Source organism: Alosa sapidissima, chromosome 15, assembly GCF_018492685.1.
Source record: "Alosa sapidissima isolate fAloSap1 chromosome 15, fAloSap1.pri, whole genome shotgun sequence".
NCBI lineage: Eukaryota > Metazoa > Chordata > Actinopteri > Clupeiformes > Clupeidae > Alosa > Alosa sapidissima.
This window is the reverse complement of record NC_055971.1, coordinates 4,617,060-4,632,636: the sequence shown is the minus strand read 5'-3', so window position 1 is coordinate 4,632,636 and position 15,577 is coordinate 4,617,060. Positions and strand designations below refer to the sequence as shown.

The window sequence follows — 15,577 nt, the reverse complement described above, 5'->3', positions numbered from 1 at the left end:
CAAAGAAAATAAAGAATAGAAACAAAGAATAAACAAGCAATAAAATAAAACAAACAACATGCATTTAACTCCTACTTAGACATAAATTTTGGCACAATTTAACTTCAGGCTTCTGCACATACAGACCAGTATTGGGGAAACAACTGGTAATGCTTTTTTGTCCTTCAAAGACAGCCCATGGATTTAATAACAAGCTACACTTGTTTTATGTGCCGTTTTCAAAAAATGAGGGCTCTTTGATAGATTTTCAAATAATCCCGATCAGATGGATATCAAGTAAACAACATACTGTATCCATATGTACTCTGATGAGCCTGGAGGAGCCATGGGGAACATCGGAAAACAGCACTTTGGATTCAATTCTGTTTATTACTAAGACAGATGCTCTATCTCAGGAGTCAAAATTAGGATCTTGAGTTCCTCAGTCGTTTCAAGCAATATTTAAGATGCCACTAGTTGGGTTAAGAGACAATTATAAGTGCAGTCTAAACCATGGTTTAAGTTACTGTACCATAAATCAAAGCATATTGTTAAAACATTACCAGGACAGATGCACATGGCCTTCATGTGGTTCTCTTGCAGCAAATGGTTTGAAAATGGACATCATAATGACACCCCTTTCACATACCACATAGGCTATTTCAAAACAAATTGTATATAGCGGTAATAAAATTTGTAGTATAACACTTGGGAAAATGTTCTTGTGTTTGGTCCCTATTTTTCCCCAGACAGAACTATGAGGAGACCCTCGATTCTCAATGCAATCAATAAATCAAATGTTTAAAGGGAACATGTTTCAAATGATAGTGGTCAGAGATAGCTTATGAGTTCTTTAGTACTTTTTAGGTATTTTATTAACTTTGGTTTCATCTTTATAGAGGTTAGGCCAAGTTTGTCCTGATGCTTGTATTCCATAGTTTTAGTTTCCCTTTGATATGATGAAGACCATGTCTACATAATTTAAAACATATTAAGCTGGCCATGTCAAGATCCTCTAATAATCTGGATCATACTAACTTCTCTACTTGATTGCCTAGCAGTCTCCCTTTTTCATAGAAACTACATGGCAAAATTCCATGATTTTAAGCACGTATGCAGCATCACTGGATGTCAGTAATGGTGTCAACAAACAGGCAAACATTCAAAGCTCAGGAAAATAAAAAAATAATAATAAAAAAAAAAAAATGGCAGAGATAATTTCACACCTATCCACTTACGTTCTGTAGGGAAGCAGTGGTTACTTGTTACAAGTCTTTCCTAGTTTATCCACTGAGACCAGTAATGTAAGCTCAAACTAAAATGATAATTTGCCATAGTGCAAGATAGTCTTTGGTGCAGTGTCACTATGTTTGCTGCCATGCATTCAGGATTTGCTTTCAGTCAAAGTTCTCAGTCAAAACCTCACATAAAGTCCTTAACTGGGATAAAATGTTTCCTACCTGTGGATTGACTGAAGTGAGGGAGAACAAACAATATCAATGTGCAGTCACAGAACTAGAGTTACAAACAATGAAGGAACGTTGTTTCTCACGTTGTTGCTAGACATTGAATACAACTTATAATTTTCTTATCACTGGGGCACAGAAGGGATATCCTTCACTTTGTGATGCTGTTAACTTCGAACAACTAATTGGCTTGATTGTTCCTGTAATTAGGTGGAGAGAAAAACTCAACGTTCTCATGCCTTACTTATTTTGGTGTTTTTTGCATATTACACTGATTTCCTGGTCATATCACCAGACTGTAAACAAATCAACTCATTCCTCACCCATAAAGTAAAGCCTTTCGCACTATTTACATTTTTTTGCATTGATCTATATAGTTTGTTAGTGTCTTGCTATGGGTGTCAGTGGATGAACAATGCATAAAAGGAAAAGAAACAAAATAGCATGACTCCATCCTTACTTGAGGAGTCCCTTTACAGGTTAAATACTTTTTCAGGCAGAGTAATGATGCTTGTAATATTTCTGTCGATCATAGAATACTGTACTGTTTTACAATGCAGCACTCGAGTTATATGGACAAGAAAAATGAAAAAGAAAAAGAACGAGTCTCTAGTAATTAGTACCTGTACTTCCCTTCGTCAGCAAAATTTTACTTCATTTTTTCCTGTTTTCAAACTACAAAAACCCTGATGAAGGCACACCATGAATAAAACAACAACCCCAGTATATGTGAAGAGTCTTGCAATTTTGTCCTCTGTAATTATTTACATATATAACTTTGTATGACTTTCATATGTACATCTGGGTAAGATTAGTATGCTGTCCCCAATCCTCGCCAGGTTTCAAGACTGTGGATATCAGAGTTTCCCTACACAGGACATTCTTGGATTTCATCTCTCATCAAAATGTACCATGACAAACAACAGGTAGAAAGTGATGGAAAGCCATGTTTGGTTCACCACTGCCCTTTCTGTAGGGAGATATGAGGTCTTCTTTCTCCAAAGCTCATGGAGAATCAGAGGGAAAAGGGGATTCCTTGATGAAATGGTCATTCGGTCAGCTGTAACCTCTGTGGTCCAACTGAATGTCACATTTCTCTTTTTGTATACAATGATTTGAGTGGTTGCCTGAATAAGGCAGCCTGTGAGAGATCTGCTCACTTTCTGCGACCGTAAGGTAAATTCAGAATATTCACAACATGAGGGGAACTTGAGCGGAGTTCCTTTGTTTCCAAAACTAAGGGTTGACTGTTCTCCATGGGAAAAACACAAAAGGCCACAATCTGTTGAACCAGGACACAAATGTGCAATTTGAGGCCCGCCAGCTCTGCCCTGATTGAGGTGCCCCACAAGCCCCTGTGGCTTTGCTTTGCTTTGTTTCACAGAGCTGTTGGTTCAAACAGGCCTCTACACTTTAGCAGAGTTTCATCTCCTGTGAGCAACTCTCCATATTCAGCTGGCCACTGTTGTGTGAATGCATCAACAACATCCAAGAACGAATGGCTGAGAGTCAACATTTTTTAAACGGAGCTTGGTAAAAAAAGGACAAGAGTTTAAAACGGAGAGATGCTTAAAAAACTGGAGCAGAGAGAGAGAAAAAGGAAGCACTTGGGGATGAGTGGAAGAGTGGGGTGGGCTGCGGGGCTGCCCGCTCCTCCCCTCTCTGCCCATCTCCAGGGCTGCTCTCTGACCATCAGACGATCTTTTTTATGCTGGGCCTCTTGAAGCTGCCCGCACTGCGCTGCTTCTGCACTTGGCTTGCCGAGCCGTGCCGTGTGCGGCCACTGTTAGTGTGGCCTGTGGTAGGCGACAGCTCCACGTTCTCCTTATCGATACCTGAGGACAAAGGGGGGACAGAAGTTAGAAAGTTACAGAGACTGCCAGAAAGTGAGAATAACCGTTACAGAGAATAACTGTACAGCTGATTTTAGTTTAGTGAGGAGGAATGTCAGGATTGCATATTACTTATTACAGTGCATGCAAATGCACTGTATTGTTATTCCATGGGCTTCTTCTGACTTATTATTACAGTGCATGAAAATGCACTGTACTGTTCTTCCTAGGCAACTTCTTATTATTATTCCGCTTACCACTTTTTCCGTACGCAATTTCTCTTGAACAGTTTAACTTAGAAACTTCATTCAAACTTTGTAACGTAGGTCTTTAAACAGATCGGGTTGGTATGACTTTTCAACTTTGAAACTTTTTAAACTATTAAAGAAAAACTTTTTAAAAATCCCCATAGACTTAACATTGGCGATTGTGACATCATAATACGGCCGTTAAGCAATTAGAATCCTATGGCAGGTGTTCAGGCCACCTGCAGCCTCAGGCTTTAAGCATACAATCTGGGTCAATTAAGACTACACATCCTATTCAACTGTTTCCTCTGCCCAAAACTGTTTCAAAATAAAAGTCCTCACTACAATAATCCACTGTTAAACAATGTAACCCATTAAACTACTGAACTTTTTACATTCAACTTTTAAACGGTCTACTTTTAAACTATCTATCTATTAAACTAGCTTTCTATCAACAACTTTTAAACTATCTACATTCACTAGCTGTCTATCAACAACTTTTAACTTGTCATCAACTGTCAACACTTTTCATCAACTATGACTCCTACCCACTGTAGCTAGTTAGCATGGTTAGCATTGCTAGCATTTTTAGCAAAACTGCTAAAAATGATTAGCTAGGTTAGCTAAGTCACATGGTTAGCATAGTTAGCATGCTAGTTAGCATTTTTAGCAAAACTGCTAAAAATGATTAGCTAGGTTAGCTAAGTAATATGGTTAGCATAGTTAACATGCTAGCATGTTAGCATGCTAGTTAGCATAGTTAACAAAACTACTAAAAATGATTAGCTAAGTTAGCTAAGTAATATGGTTAGCATAGTTAGCTAAGTAACATGGTTAGCATAGTTAGCATGCTAGTTAGCATGTTTAGCATAACTACTAAAAATGATTAGCTAAGTTAGCTAAGTAACATGGTTAACATAGTTAACATGCTAGTTAGCATAACTACTAAAAATGATAAGCTTGGTTAACTAAGTCACATGGTTAACATAGTTAGCATGTTAGCATTGCTAGCGTAGTTAGCAAAACTGCTAGAAAATGTTTAGCAAAACTGCTAGAAAATGTTAGTTAAGTTAGCTAAGTAGCATGGTTAGCATGTTAGAATTGCTAGCACTACTATAAAACATTAGCTAAGTAGCATGGTTAACAGAATTACAAATCTTAGCATAACTGCTAGCAAACATTAGAGCCATTCCAACTTTCAGTTATCGTCAAATATCTACCTATACACAGCCATTAAACTATTTGAATATCAACATTCATTCAACTTCCAGTCTGTCAACAACTTTTAAACTATTTACCTTCAACTTTTAAACGGTCTACTTTTAAACTATCATTAAACTATCTATTAAACTAGCTGTCTATCAACAACTTTTAAACTATCTACTGTCTATCAACAACTTTTAAACTATCTACATTCAGCTTTTAAACAGTCCACTTTTAAACTATCAACTTTTATTAAGCTATGCAACCACCATGTCTATCCTAGCATCACCGTAGTAACCATCTCTGTATTATCTGTTTTAACTATACATGATATTTTACATCACAACTTTAGCATTTTCATGCACTGGTAATTCCTTGGAATTGCATTTCTAGTTATTATTATTATTCTTCCAGGCCCTAATTTGGCTTGAACCGCTTATCGTAGAAACTTGGTTCAAATTTCGTCACGTAGCTCTTGCTCTAAATTTTCGTTCTATGACTTTTCATATTTCTACGACTTTTACTTTTTGAGATATTAAAGAAACTAAACTTAAAGTTCTCCATAGACTTAACATTGCCTTTATGACATCATAATAGGCTATTAAGGAAATAGAATGCAATCAACTGCACCTGTGCTCTCTCACTGACTGCCTGCAGCAACTTGAATGGAACCTCTTCCTGTGTGTCCCTCTCCATTCAACTGAATAGCTCACTTCTCATCCCAAGTTTCTTTCACTTCTTTTTCTTCACTTTCTCTATCTATCTATTTCTCCCAATTTCAATAACTTTTAACTATTCTTACTTTTTTTTACTATTTACACATTTCATAGCATGGTAACCACTATAATGACCCTAGCAACCACTTTTATAGCATAGCAACCACTATCATTATCCTAGCAACAGCCTAGCAACCACCTTAAGTACCCTAGCAACAACCTAGCAACCACTTTTATAGCCTAGCAACCACTATCATTATCCTAGCAACAGCCTAGCAACCACCTTAAATACCCTAGCAACAACCTAGCAACCACTTTTATAGCATAGCAACCACTACAATGACCCTAGCAACAACCTAGCAACCACTTTTATAGCATAGCAACCACCATCATTATCCTAGCAACAGCCTAGCAACCACCTTAAATACCCTAGCAACAACCTAGCAACCACTTTAATAGCATAGCAACCACTACAATTACCCTAGCAACAACCTAGTTACCACTTTTATAGCATAGCAACCACTATAATTACCTTAGCAACAGCCTAGCAACCACATTAAGTACCCTAGCAACAACCTAGCAACCACTTTTATAGCATAGCAACCACTATCATTATCCTAGCAACAACCTAGCAACCACCTTAAATACCCTAGCAACAACCTAGCAACCACTTCTATAGCATAGCAACAGCCTAGCAACCACCTTAAATACCCTAGCAACAACCTAGCAACCATTTTTATAGCATAGCAACCACTACAATTACCCTAGCAACAACCTAGCAACCACTTTTATAGCATAGCAACCACTATCATTATCCTAGCAACAGCCTAGCAACCGCCTTAAATACCCTAGCAACAACCTAGCAACCACTTTTATAGCATAGCAACCACTACAATTACCCTAGCAACAACCTAGTTACCACTTTTATAGCATAGCAACCACTATCATTATCCTAGCAACAACCTAGCAACCACCTTAAATACCCTAGCAACAACCTAGCAACCACTTTTATAGCATAGCAACCACTATAATTACCTTAGCAACAGCCTAGCAACCACCTTAAGTACCCTAGCAATAACCTAGCAACCACTTTTACAGCATAGCAACCACTATAATTACCCTAGCAACCAACCCAGCAACAACTTTGCATGCACTGCATTTCCTTTCCTAGTTAATATTGACTTCACAGGTGTCTATCTTCTCCATTCCACTGACAGAGGAACAGATGCAAAAGTGAAAATGGGATTCAACTTTGATTGTTTTCTGCTGTTACCGCATTTACCATTTCTCTGTATTAATGTCAAATCTGCATTAATAGCATTCAAATTGATCTGCTCTAATATACAATCTAGCTATACTTAATATACTGGCTATACTTAATGGCAACTAAGGTTGCAACTAATTGGGGGCCAAGCAGAGAAGCTGCGAGGACCTCATTGTGTTTCTACGTTTTCCTATTATTATTATTATATGCAATGGGAGTCTATGGCAGCCTATAGAACCGTATGGTAAAAAGTTGGGAAATTTGGCACACTGATTGGGGACGGTCCCATGATTCATGTCACCAAGTTTCATGTCGGCAACTCGAACCCTCTAGCGCCACCAACAGGCCAAAGTTGGACGTGCGTTCATGCACGTAACTTTTGACCTGTTGGTCCGATTTTCAAAAGTCAGGTATTGTTGGAATCCTTGGACCAAGCCGAGTTCAACGCACCCTATGACGTCATTTTCCGCCATGATGGATTTTCCGCCATTTTGGATTTCATCAAAAACACTTAAAATGTATCAGGGGTCACATACTTTCTCTGATTCCCACCAAATTTGACACAGATCATCTTCAGACAAAGCCTCACAAAAGTTATCACTTTTTGTCTTCGAAAGTATTACCGTTCGCCCGTAAAAGCCAATCAAAATTTGTGACGAAGCCGCCAAACAGGAAGTGAGCTCATATCTCAGCAACCCTTGCATGTATCAAAACCAATCTTGGTACATTGACTCATGACCCCATCAGGAGGACCCTCAAGAAATGGTGACCTTTGACCTCTAGGGGGCGCTGTAATTCACAAACATGCCTTTTGGCCTGTAGCTGCTGCTGTGCTTAGAATTAAATTATACTAGTGGTGTCTGGTAATACTGTGAAAGGTCCTTAGGTCAACTGAGGGCAACTTGTCACATCAATATAATTTATTCGGCCGCCATATTTGATTTGATCAAAAACACCAACAATTTCGCACAGGTCACAAATTTCATCTGATCTTCACCAAAATTGGCACAGACCATCTTCAGACCATGCCTTGTCACTTCATTTATTTCTGTAACAATTAATAAAAGCGTTCGCCAATCATCCAATCGAAATTTGTGGCGAAGCCGCCAAACAGGAAGTGAGCTCATATCTCAGCAATCGTTGCATGTATCAAAACCAAACTTGGTACATGGACTCATGACCCCATCAGGTGAATGGCGAAGAAATTTTGTGACCTTTGACCTCTAGGGTCACTGCAATTAGCAAAAATGCATTTTGCCTTGTAACTTTTGACGTGTTAGACGTGAAACTTGCTTTGACAGCTTATGGCCATACGTCTGATTGCAGCATTGAGCTAACAGCATTTCGTTGCCATGGTTACTCCGGCCCCTCTCCTTGGCCCCCTCATTGCTGCTTGCAGCTATATTTATTATTTTCATAGTCAATTAATCTGTTGATTATTTTATCAATTAAGTTGTTTAAGTTTATCAATTAAGTTGTTTAATCAATGAGATGATGTTGAAAATGGTGAAGAAAATGCTGATAAGTGTTCCCCTGAATCTAAGATTTTGTCCTCAAATGCCTTGTTTTTTCCAAACACCAAACATATTTAGTTTACTTACTGAGGAGTGAGTAAAGCAGAAAATATTAAAGTTTAAGAAGCTGCAATCTGCTAATTTTGAGGCATTTTCCTTAAAAAAAATTACCTAAATTGATTGACCTAAATTGATTAACCGATAAATGTAATAGTTGCCAACTAATTGAAGTATCACTTCATTGTTGCAGCCCTAATGGTAACACATATGCATAAAGTTCTTATGCTAAGTTTGACTTGAAATTAAATTGCTTATGATGTATTGTTACACTGCAATTATGCCATTAATATGACAAAAGTGTTTTTTGTGTGCTATTATTGATCATGGGGAGACCCATGCCCTCAACATACAAGGTGTCCCATCCACAATGATGTTATGCAGATAATCACAGCTTAATAAAAGATTCAATGAAAGTGGCGTATTGAACACCAGGGGGCACCTAATGCAAGCTAGAGATTTTAGGGCGTTTATACAGTATTAAAATGACTGGCCAATTGCTCTGCTTTGATCTGCGGTTTAATTGACAGAGACAGCAATATTGGGGTTTACATCTGCTTTTTTTGACAGGGGTTGCTGAAACAAAAAGCACATGAAGTCACCTATGACTTCATGACTGGTCCTTATCCACACAAAACTATGTTTGATTGGCATCTTAAGACTGCTGTACAGCCATTATCCAAACATCCTATGCCTCCAAAAAGCAGGGGAACTGTTTTGGACCCACTCTCAACTGTATTGCACCATTACAGCATTACATTTCATTTCTGCTTTCTCTCTATATATGCATATATGGTTGCATGTGTATATAGGATCACAGAGAGAGAGGGTTTCTGTTCGGTGTGCTTTTGGGTAAAGGCTCCTACTTCACACCTGTCACAGCGGGCTGAAGGTGAGAGTAGTACCTGGTAGGACGAGGTGTTGTGGGAAAACTGCCGACTTAGAGCTCGGCAGAGAAGCTTGGCCCAGAGAGACAAAGAGAAAGGGGAGAAGAGAGAATGGAAAAAGGAAAAAAACAAGAATGAATGACTACAGCAATGAAAAAAAAGAGAGAAAACAGATAGAAAATAAATGAAAGACATACCACAGTCATAGTAAACTTTCCCAGAGAAAGCAAAGCAAAATAAACTAACCTTAGAAAGCAAACTAATGCAACACCAAAAACAAAAAGATAAATATGATAATTTAAGATGGATGATTGTATCTGTGCCGTGGCTTATGACCTAAGAGGTGTTTATAGAAAGAAACTTAGTATAGTATTAAGATGTGTTTCAAATATGACATACAAGAAGACTAATGACACTTAATAAAGCATGTCCTCACTGTCCTGCTATACAGTGCTGTCCTGAACATATCCACTAGAGGGCAGTACGGAACAAGCACAAGCAGAGCCATACAGTCTACAGCTCTGAGTAAAAGGACACAACAATTTAATAACACATTAGCAGCCCCAATGGAAGTGAAACATAGGCCTATAATGAATATATACAGTTCTTCTGCTTTCAGAATATTGCATTTTAAATAAATACTACTATATTTGGACAAATAGAGAAAACAAAAATTATTAAAACAAAAATGCAACTAAAAACACATTTATATTTAGGTACTACCATCCTTTTAGTTTTTGATTTGTGGCAACAGATTTTTGCACCTCAGTCAACATGACATAGAAAACTTGGCCAGCACCTGTAAAGTCTAGTGCAAAAAGCAATGATGGAAGGGAGCGGGTAGAATATTCCAGACAGACATCAGCCATGGATATGAAAGGGTTCAAACAGACACTTAGTTGGAGGAGAAGGTCAGGGAAACATGCTATGACCAGCTGTTCCACAGACTAATACTACTAGCACTACAAAGGTGATGGTGAACAAGGAAAGGTGACCTTCACTATCGAAAAGTGATGATAGTGCCGGAAATTGATTCCATCATCTCTACGTTACACTCCAGGATGCCATGGAGGTGTGGGCTGTGTGTGTGTGTGTGTGTGTGTGTGTGTGTAGTGTGGGGTAGGTTACATTTAAAATGTATTCCACTACAGATTACAGAATACATGCCCTAAAATGTACTTTGTAACATATTCTGAATACTTTGGATTACATCAGCATTGCATTAATTTGTATTAGCAGTGGATGCAATAGTTATGTGATTTGTTTTAAGACCCATAGCTAATGTCAAAAATCCACAACCTGGTTTACAGTCAGTGAGGATGGATTGATATATCAGGCTATGAGCTATGAAACACTGTTTCATAGCACAGAGATGTTCTGCCTGCACATAGGCTAAAAGACTACCAAATCCCAAACAAGGTATACATAGATTTGTTTTGGATTAATTTTAACAGCACAAGGGGTTATATGCCTTTTTTGCAGAACACTCTGTCAAGAAACGAGAACCTATCACTGGCTTAAAACATGCTGGCTGGATATAGGCCATATTGGCCTATACAACCAAACTCATTTTACATTCTTCATTTCCTGAGAGGTTTTTAATTTAGGCTATTGATATAAACAGAGAGGGAAAGAGAAAGAAGCCATCCGAAAGATATATAGGCTACAGTGTGATTAGAAAATATTTGAATTTGAGTTTCAAAAGCCTTGGCCTACATGTTATAATGATTTAAATTAATGATTTAACTTAAATTGATCAGTGTATTCTGAATACCACCCATTTAATTTGCAATTGTATTTAAATACAGTTACTCATATTTTGTATTTTAAATACGTAATCCTGTTACATGTGTTCCATTACTTCCTGACGCTGTGTGTGTGTGTGTGTGTGTGTGTGTGTGTGTTTGGGAGAGCAGGAGAAGGGATACAAAGGCAGGACAAACCACATGCAGGTGTGGAGCAGAGTGGGATACATGGATGACACAGGAACATTTCATACCAGGTTACAAGTGCAGAAGAACAGAAGAAACAGTAGCCACTATGCAACAGGTTTAGGTGACCACGCACCTGTGATTTCTGACCTGTGATCTTGATTGTGTGTGTTTGTGTGTGATTAGTTCTAAGTATGCATAGTAACTATGCTTATGACCCTTCTCCACATGCACCAGAGTTTGGCCTGATGTTGGCTGGCTTATTATGCGTGCATACATGAATTCTGTACATGTGAACTGAAAAAAAAAGTATGGTTGTCTGTGTGCATGTATAATGTGTGACTGTTTGTGTGTTTGTGTTTGTGTGTGTGTGTCTGGTGTGTATGTATGTACATGCAAAACGTATGAATGTACGTATGTATGGACGTATGTACCCATGTATGTATGTATGTATGTATGTATGTATGTATGTATGTATGTATGTATGTATGTACGTACGTACGTATGTACATACCGGTATGTATGTATGTATGTATGTATGTATGTATGCATGTATGTATGCATGTATGTATGTATGCATGTATGTATGTATGTATGTATGTATGTAGCGCCTGGCTGACCTGGTGAGTGCTGTGAGGTGGCCAGTGAGGTCATGGAGTTGGAGAGGTTCAGGTTGGCTGTGATGCTGAGCTGACTCTGTTGGGGTGGTGGGTAAGGAGACGTGGGCGTGCGCAGAGACTCTTCACTGGCCTCCTCCTCGATTCCCGGCAGGTAGGTGTCGATCAGAGCGTCCAGGAACTTCACCACCAGCTCGGCATAGTCGGGGATCTGGGTTTGCTGAGGGCAGAGGTTGGCGAGTAGCAAACGTTTGGGATCAGAGTGAGTGACAAAGAGAGAGATGAAGATAAGGAAAAAAGAAATCAAAGGAAAAATAAAGAACGAATGAATCAAAGACAACATGAGTCATTTAGTTCCCAAATCACAAACATCAGTCTGACCGGCAAGTATGTGCTAGCCCTTGTGCTGTGCAGAGCATCAGGAATTGGACTGAGACAAGAGCCCTCAGTGCAGATGAGCGGGAATAAGACTGAGATGTCTCTGATACACACACACACACACACACACAGCTGCAGAGAGAGCTGATGTTTGGGGAGGGGGGAGCAAGAGAAGCAGGGAGGGTATGGTGGCAACAAGATGGTGTCAGTTGATCCATTTCCAGCCAATCTGCAGATGTGGTTGGAGAACAGAGGGAGGGGAGGAATGGCAGGGGAGGAGGGGGGGACTGCTTACCCGGCACTTTTTTTCCTTTACAGTGCTTCCTGCGGGGAAAATGAAAAGCAAATAAGAGGAGCTATTAATCTTACCTTTGAGAAGGGACCAGCGAACCTCCAGAGCCCGTTGAAGCCGAAGCCTGCCAGCCAGAGGGGAGGAGAGAGGAGCGACAGCGCGAGAGAGAGAGAGGAGTGACAGTGAGGGAGGGAGAGAAAGAAAGAGAGGGGGAGAGGAGCCACATTGAGAGAGAGACAATATTATAGCTTTATAGCTAATATTACTTATATACTGTAAATGTAGTTATTCTTTTTATATACTACTGAATTGATTATGTTTTATTCCTCTCTTTTTTCCCCAAATATATTGTATCTGTTTGTATTATTTTGTTAAAATATGTATGTTTTGACAACACTGTTTCACTGAGTAATGTCAATAAAGCTCCATTGAATTGAATTGAATGAAATTGAATTGAAAAGAGTGACAGTGAGAGAAAGAGGGGGGGTAGAGAGAGGCGCAATAGTGAGAGAGGGAGAGGGAGGGAGGGGGAGAGAGAGTGCAAGAGAGAGCTTGCGAGAGAATGAGAGAGAGAGCGAGAGGGGGGATAGAGAGAGGAGTAATAGTGAGAGAGAGGGAGAGGGAGGGGGAGTGAGGAGAGAGAGAGAGAAAGAGAGGGAGAGAGGAACAACAGTAAGAGAGAGAGGGGGGTGGCGGGTCAAGGGAGGAAGGGACAATAATGTGAGCTGTGGTATAAAATGCACTCAAGGGCTAAACACAGCAGTCTGGGCTCACTAAACACAGCCAGTTCAGCTCTATTGACAAGAGTGATAAATGTCAAGGTGGAAACCAATGGGGCACAAGCCTGTTAACGTCTGCAACTCATCCACTAAACAGAGAGCCTTACAGCCAGTCCGTACACAGCACATGAGCACAAACACTCCTGGGCGGACTGGCAGAGTGACTGACTAGCTCTGGGACAGGAAGTGTGTGAGTGTGAGTGACAGAGTCACAGAAGTCAGATGCGTGGATGAGTCAGAGTGAAAGCTGTGTGTGCACTGCAAGTGGGTAGTGAAAGGAGAGTTCAAACGAGAACACAAAGATCAATGAGACAGTCTGGTAGATGTGGAAAGTGAAAGAGGACACTGGGCATGTGTGCGAGATGAGAGGGCTGTGGGTTTACTCTGCAGGTATAGGGGCTGGTACTGCGGGGGCGACTCCTCGTGGTACACCACACTCTGCACGATGCCATGCACTGGGTTCAGCAGGTTCGGATCCTGGCACATGGACAGCAGGTTGTTGATCTTGGAGTCCAGGAGCGTGTGGCTGGATATCACACAGCACACACACATGCGCACGCACACACATGCACGCACACTCACACACACACACACACGCACACACACACGCACACACACACACACACACACAAAAGCGCACACACACAAACGTACACACACAAACGTACACACACAAACGTACACACACACACACACACACACACAGAGAGAGACAGACATACGGACAGACAGAGGCACAGACAGAAAGAAACACAAACAGATTAGGCTCAAATGCAGGTTGGGCATCAGTGAGATAAGTGGGTGAAAGGAGAGCTTCTATAAGAACCTATAAAAGAAAAGTCTTACGCAAAGTCTAACAAAAAGTCTAACAAGTGGTGGCCGAACAGAGTTGCTGTGACATTATTCATTAAATTATTATGATTGTATTACAATGAAATCATAGTCATAGCCAAATGAAACAATGTCTTTATCATTTCTGTAATATTCATTATTATGCAATTTATTATCTATCTGTTTATTAGCTTAAAAGCCAAAGAAAATTAACTTTTTCAGGCCCACCATTAAAAGTTACGTAGAGTTTTCTTAAGTATATAAAAGCTCCCAGGCTAACAGGAAGTGGATACGCCATATTGCTTTTCTAACCCATCAGCCCTTTTTATGCTGAATCACTCATTTCCTGAAGCTGGATAAGGCCAGTCTGTTACTGGTGGCAGTGGGCCTGCAGCCTGGCTGGACAGTCTGCCTGGAGTTAGTCCAGCAGACAGGGTCTGAGTCCAGCAGCAGCTGAGAGCCAGCAGCTAATCAGACAAGGGATCTAGTGAATGGTCACTTACACAACTGGGAAGACCTTTGGGAAGACCACACTGGCCTCGGCCAGGTACTCATACAGAATCCTCTGGTGAAATTCATCCGTGGTGTACTTCACCAAGGTTGCCTGGACGACACGAACACGAACACACACACACACACACACACACACACACACACACACACACAAACAAACAAACAAACAGCGCTTAATCAATATGGTCCCTCATCCAGATAAAATCACTTGATTAATGCTTTAGGGGAGGGGGCAGGGAGAGCTAAAAACAACATGACAGGAATAGTGCACGATGAGATGGAGAGAGACGGACAGAGTGAGAGAATAAGAGAGAGAGCGAGAGTGACACGAGATGAAAGTGAGAGGGACAGATATCACAACAAGCAAGAGCAGCAGTGAAGGGAAGTGTGATGGAGACGGACAGAGAGACTAAATATGGACAAATTCCTAAACAGGGAGAGACAAATGAAGACAGAGCGCCAGGCAGATACAAATGGACACAGCAGGAGGAATATAGAAGAGGCCAAAAGCTTCCTCTCACCAGCACAGTGACCAGGAGAGCCTGGATTTTGGGGTCTTGGAGCACTTCCTCGTCCAGAAGCACGTTTGACTCGGACACAGACACCTTGCGGAGGTGAGAGTTGGCTATTCTTTGAGTCTCTGCGAGAGGCAGGACAGTCAAGAGTTACATTAATGTACACGTATACCACACACACACACAAACTCCATACTGCACTCACACACTCTCTCTCTCTCTCTCTCTTGCTCGCTCCCTCACAAACACACACACACACACACACGCACGCACACGCACACACACGCACACACACACAAACTCCATACTGCACTCACACACTCTCTCTCTCGCTCCCTCACACACACACACACCCCTTCTCACCTATCTCATAGTCGTTCTCAGCCACTCTCCTCATCTTTGGAGGAGTGGTCATGCCTGACTCCATGTCTGGCCTCTTTGGTGCTTTTGAGTCCGATATCAAGTGATCAAAGCTCTTCCTGGTGCCTAAGCATGCACGTGCACAAACACAAACACAAACACACAAGCAATCAGATTAGGTGTGTTACTAGGGAA

General features: G+C 40.5%; 1 protein-coding gene across 2 annotated transcripts in view; it reads right to left on the bottom strand.

Moving 5' to 3' along the window:
- Positions 1 to 3,017: 3,017 nt before the first annotated feature.
- The window catches only part of nf1a (neurofibromin 1a), an 86,041-nt gene continuing 73,481 nt past the window's right edge, over positions 3,018 to 15,577 (bottom strand). The window contains exons 51-58 of one of the 2 annotated variants that reach the window (XM_042064730.1): positions 15,386 to 15,508; positions 15,029 to 15,147; positions 14,498 to 14,598; positions 13,547 to 13,689; positions 12,462 to 12,508; positions 11,718 to 11,934; positions 9,185 to 9,238; positions 3,018 to 3,280 (exon numbers count right to left, since the gene is read on the bottom strand). In XM_042064730.1, the coding sequence (XP_041920664.1) occupies positions 3,138 to 3,280; positions 9,185 to 9,238; positions 11,718 to 11,934; positions 12,462 to 12,508; positions 13,547 to 13,689; positions 14,498 to 14,598; positions 15,029 to 15,147; positions 15,386 to 15,508 (947 nt within the window). In that variant the 3' untranslated portion in view covers positions 3,018 to 3,137. The remainder of the gene's footprint in view (positions 3,281 to 9,184; positions 9,239 to 11,717; positions 11,935 to 12,461; positions 12,509 to 13,546; positions 13,690 to 14,497; positions 14,599 to 15,028; positions 15,148 to 15,385; positions 15,509 to 15,577) is intronic. The other variant, XM_042064731.1, reaches the window with a different exon arrangement.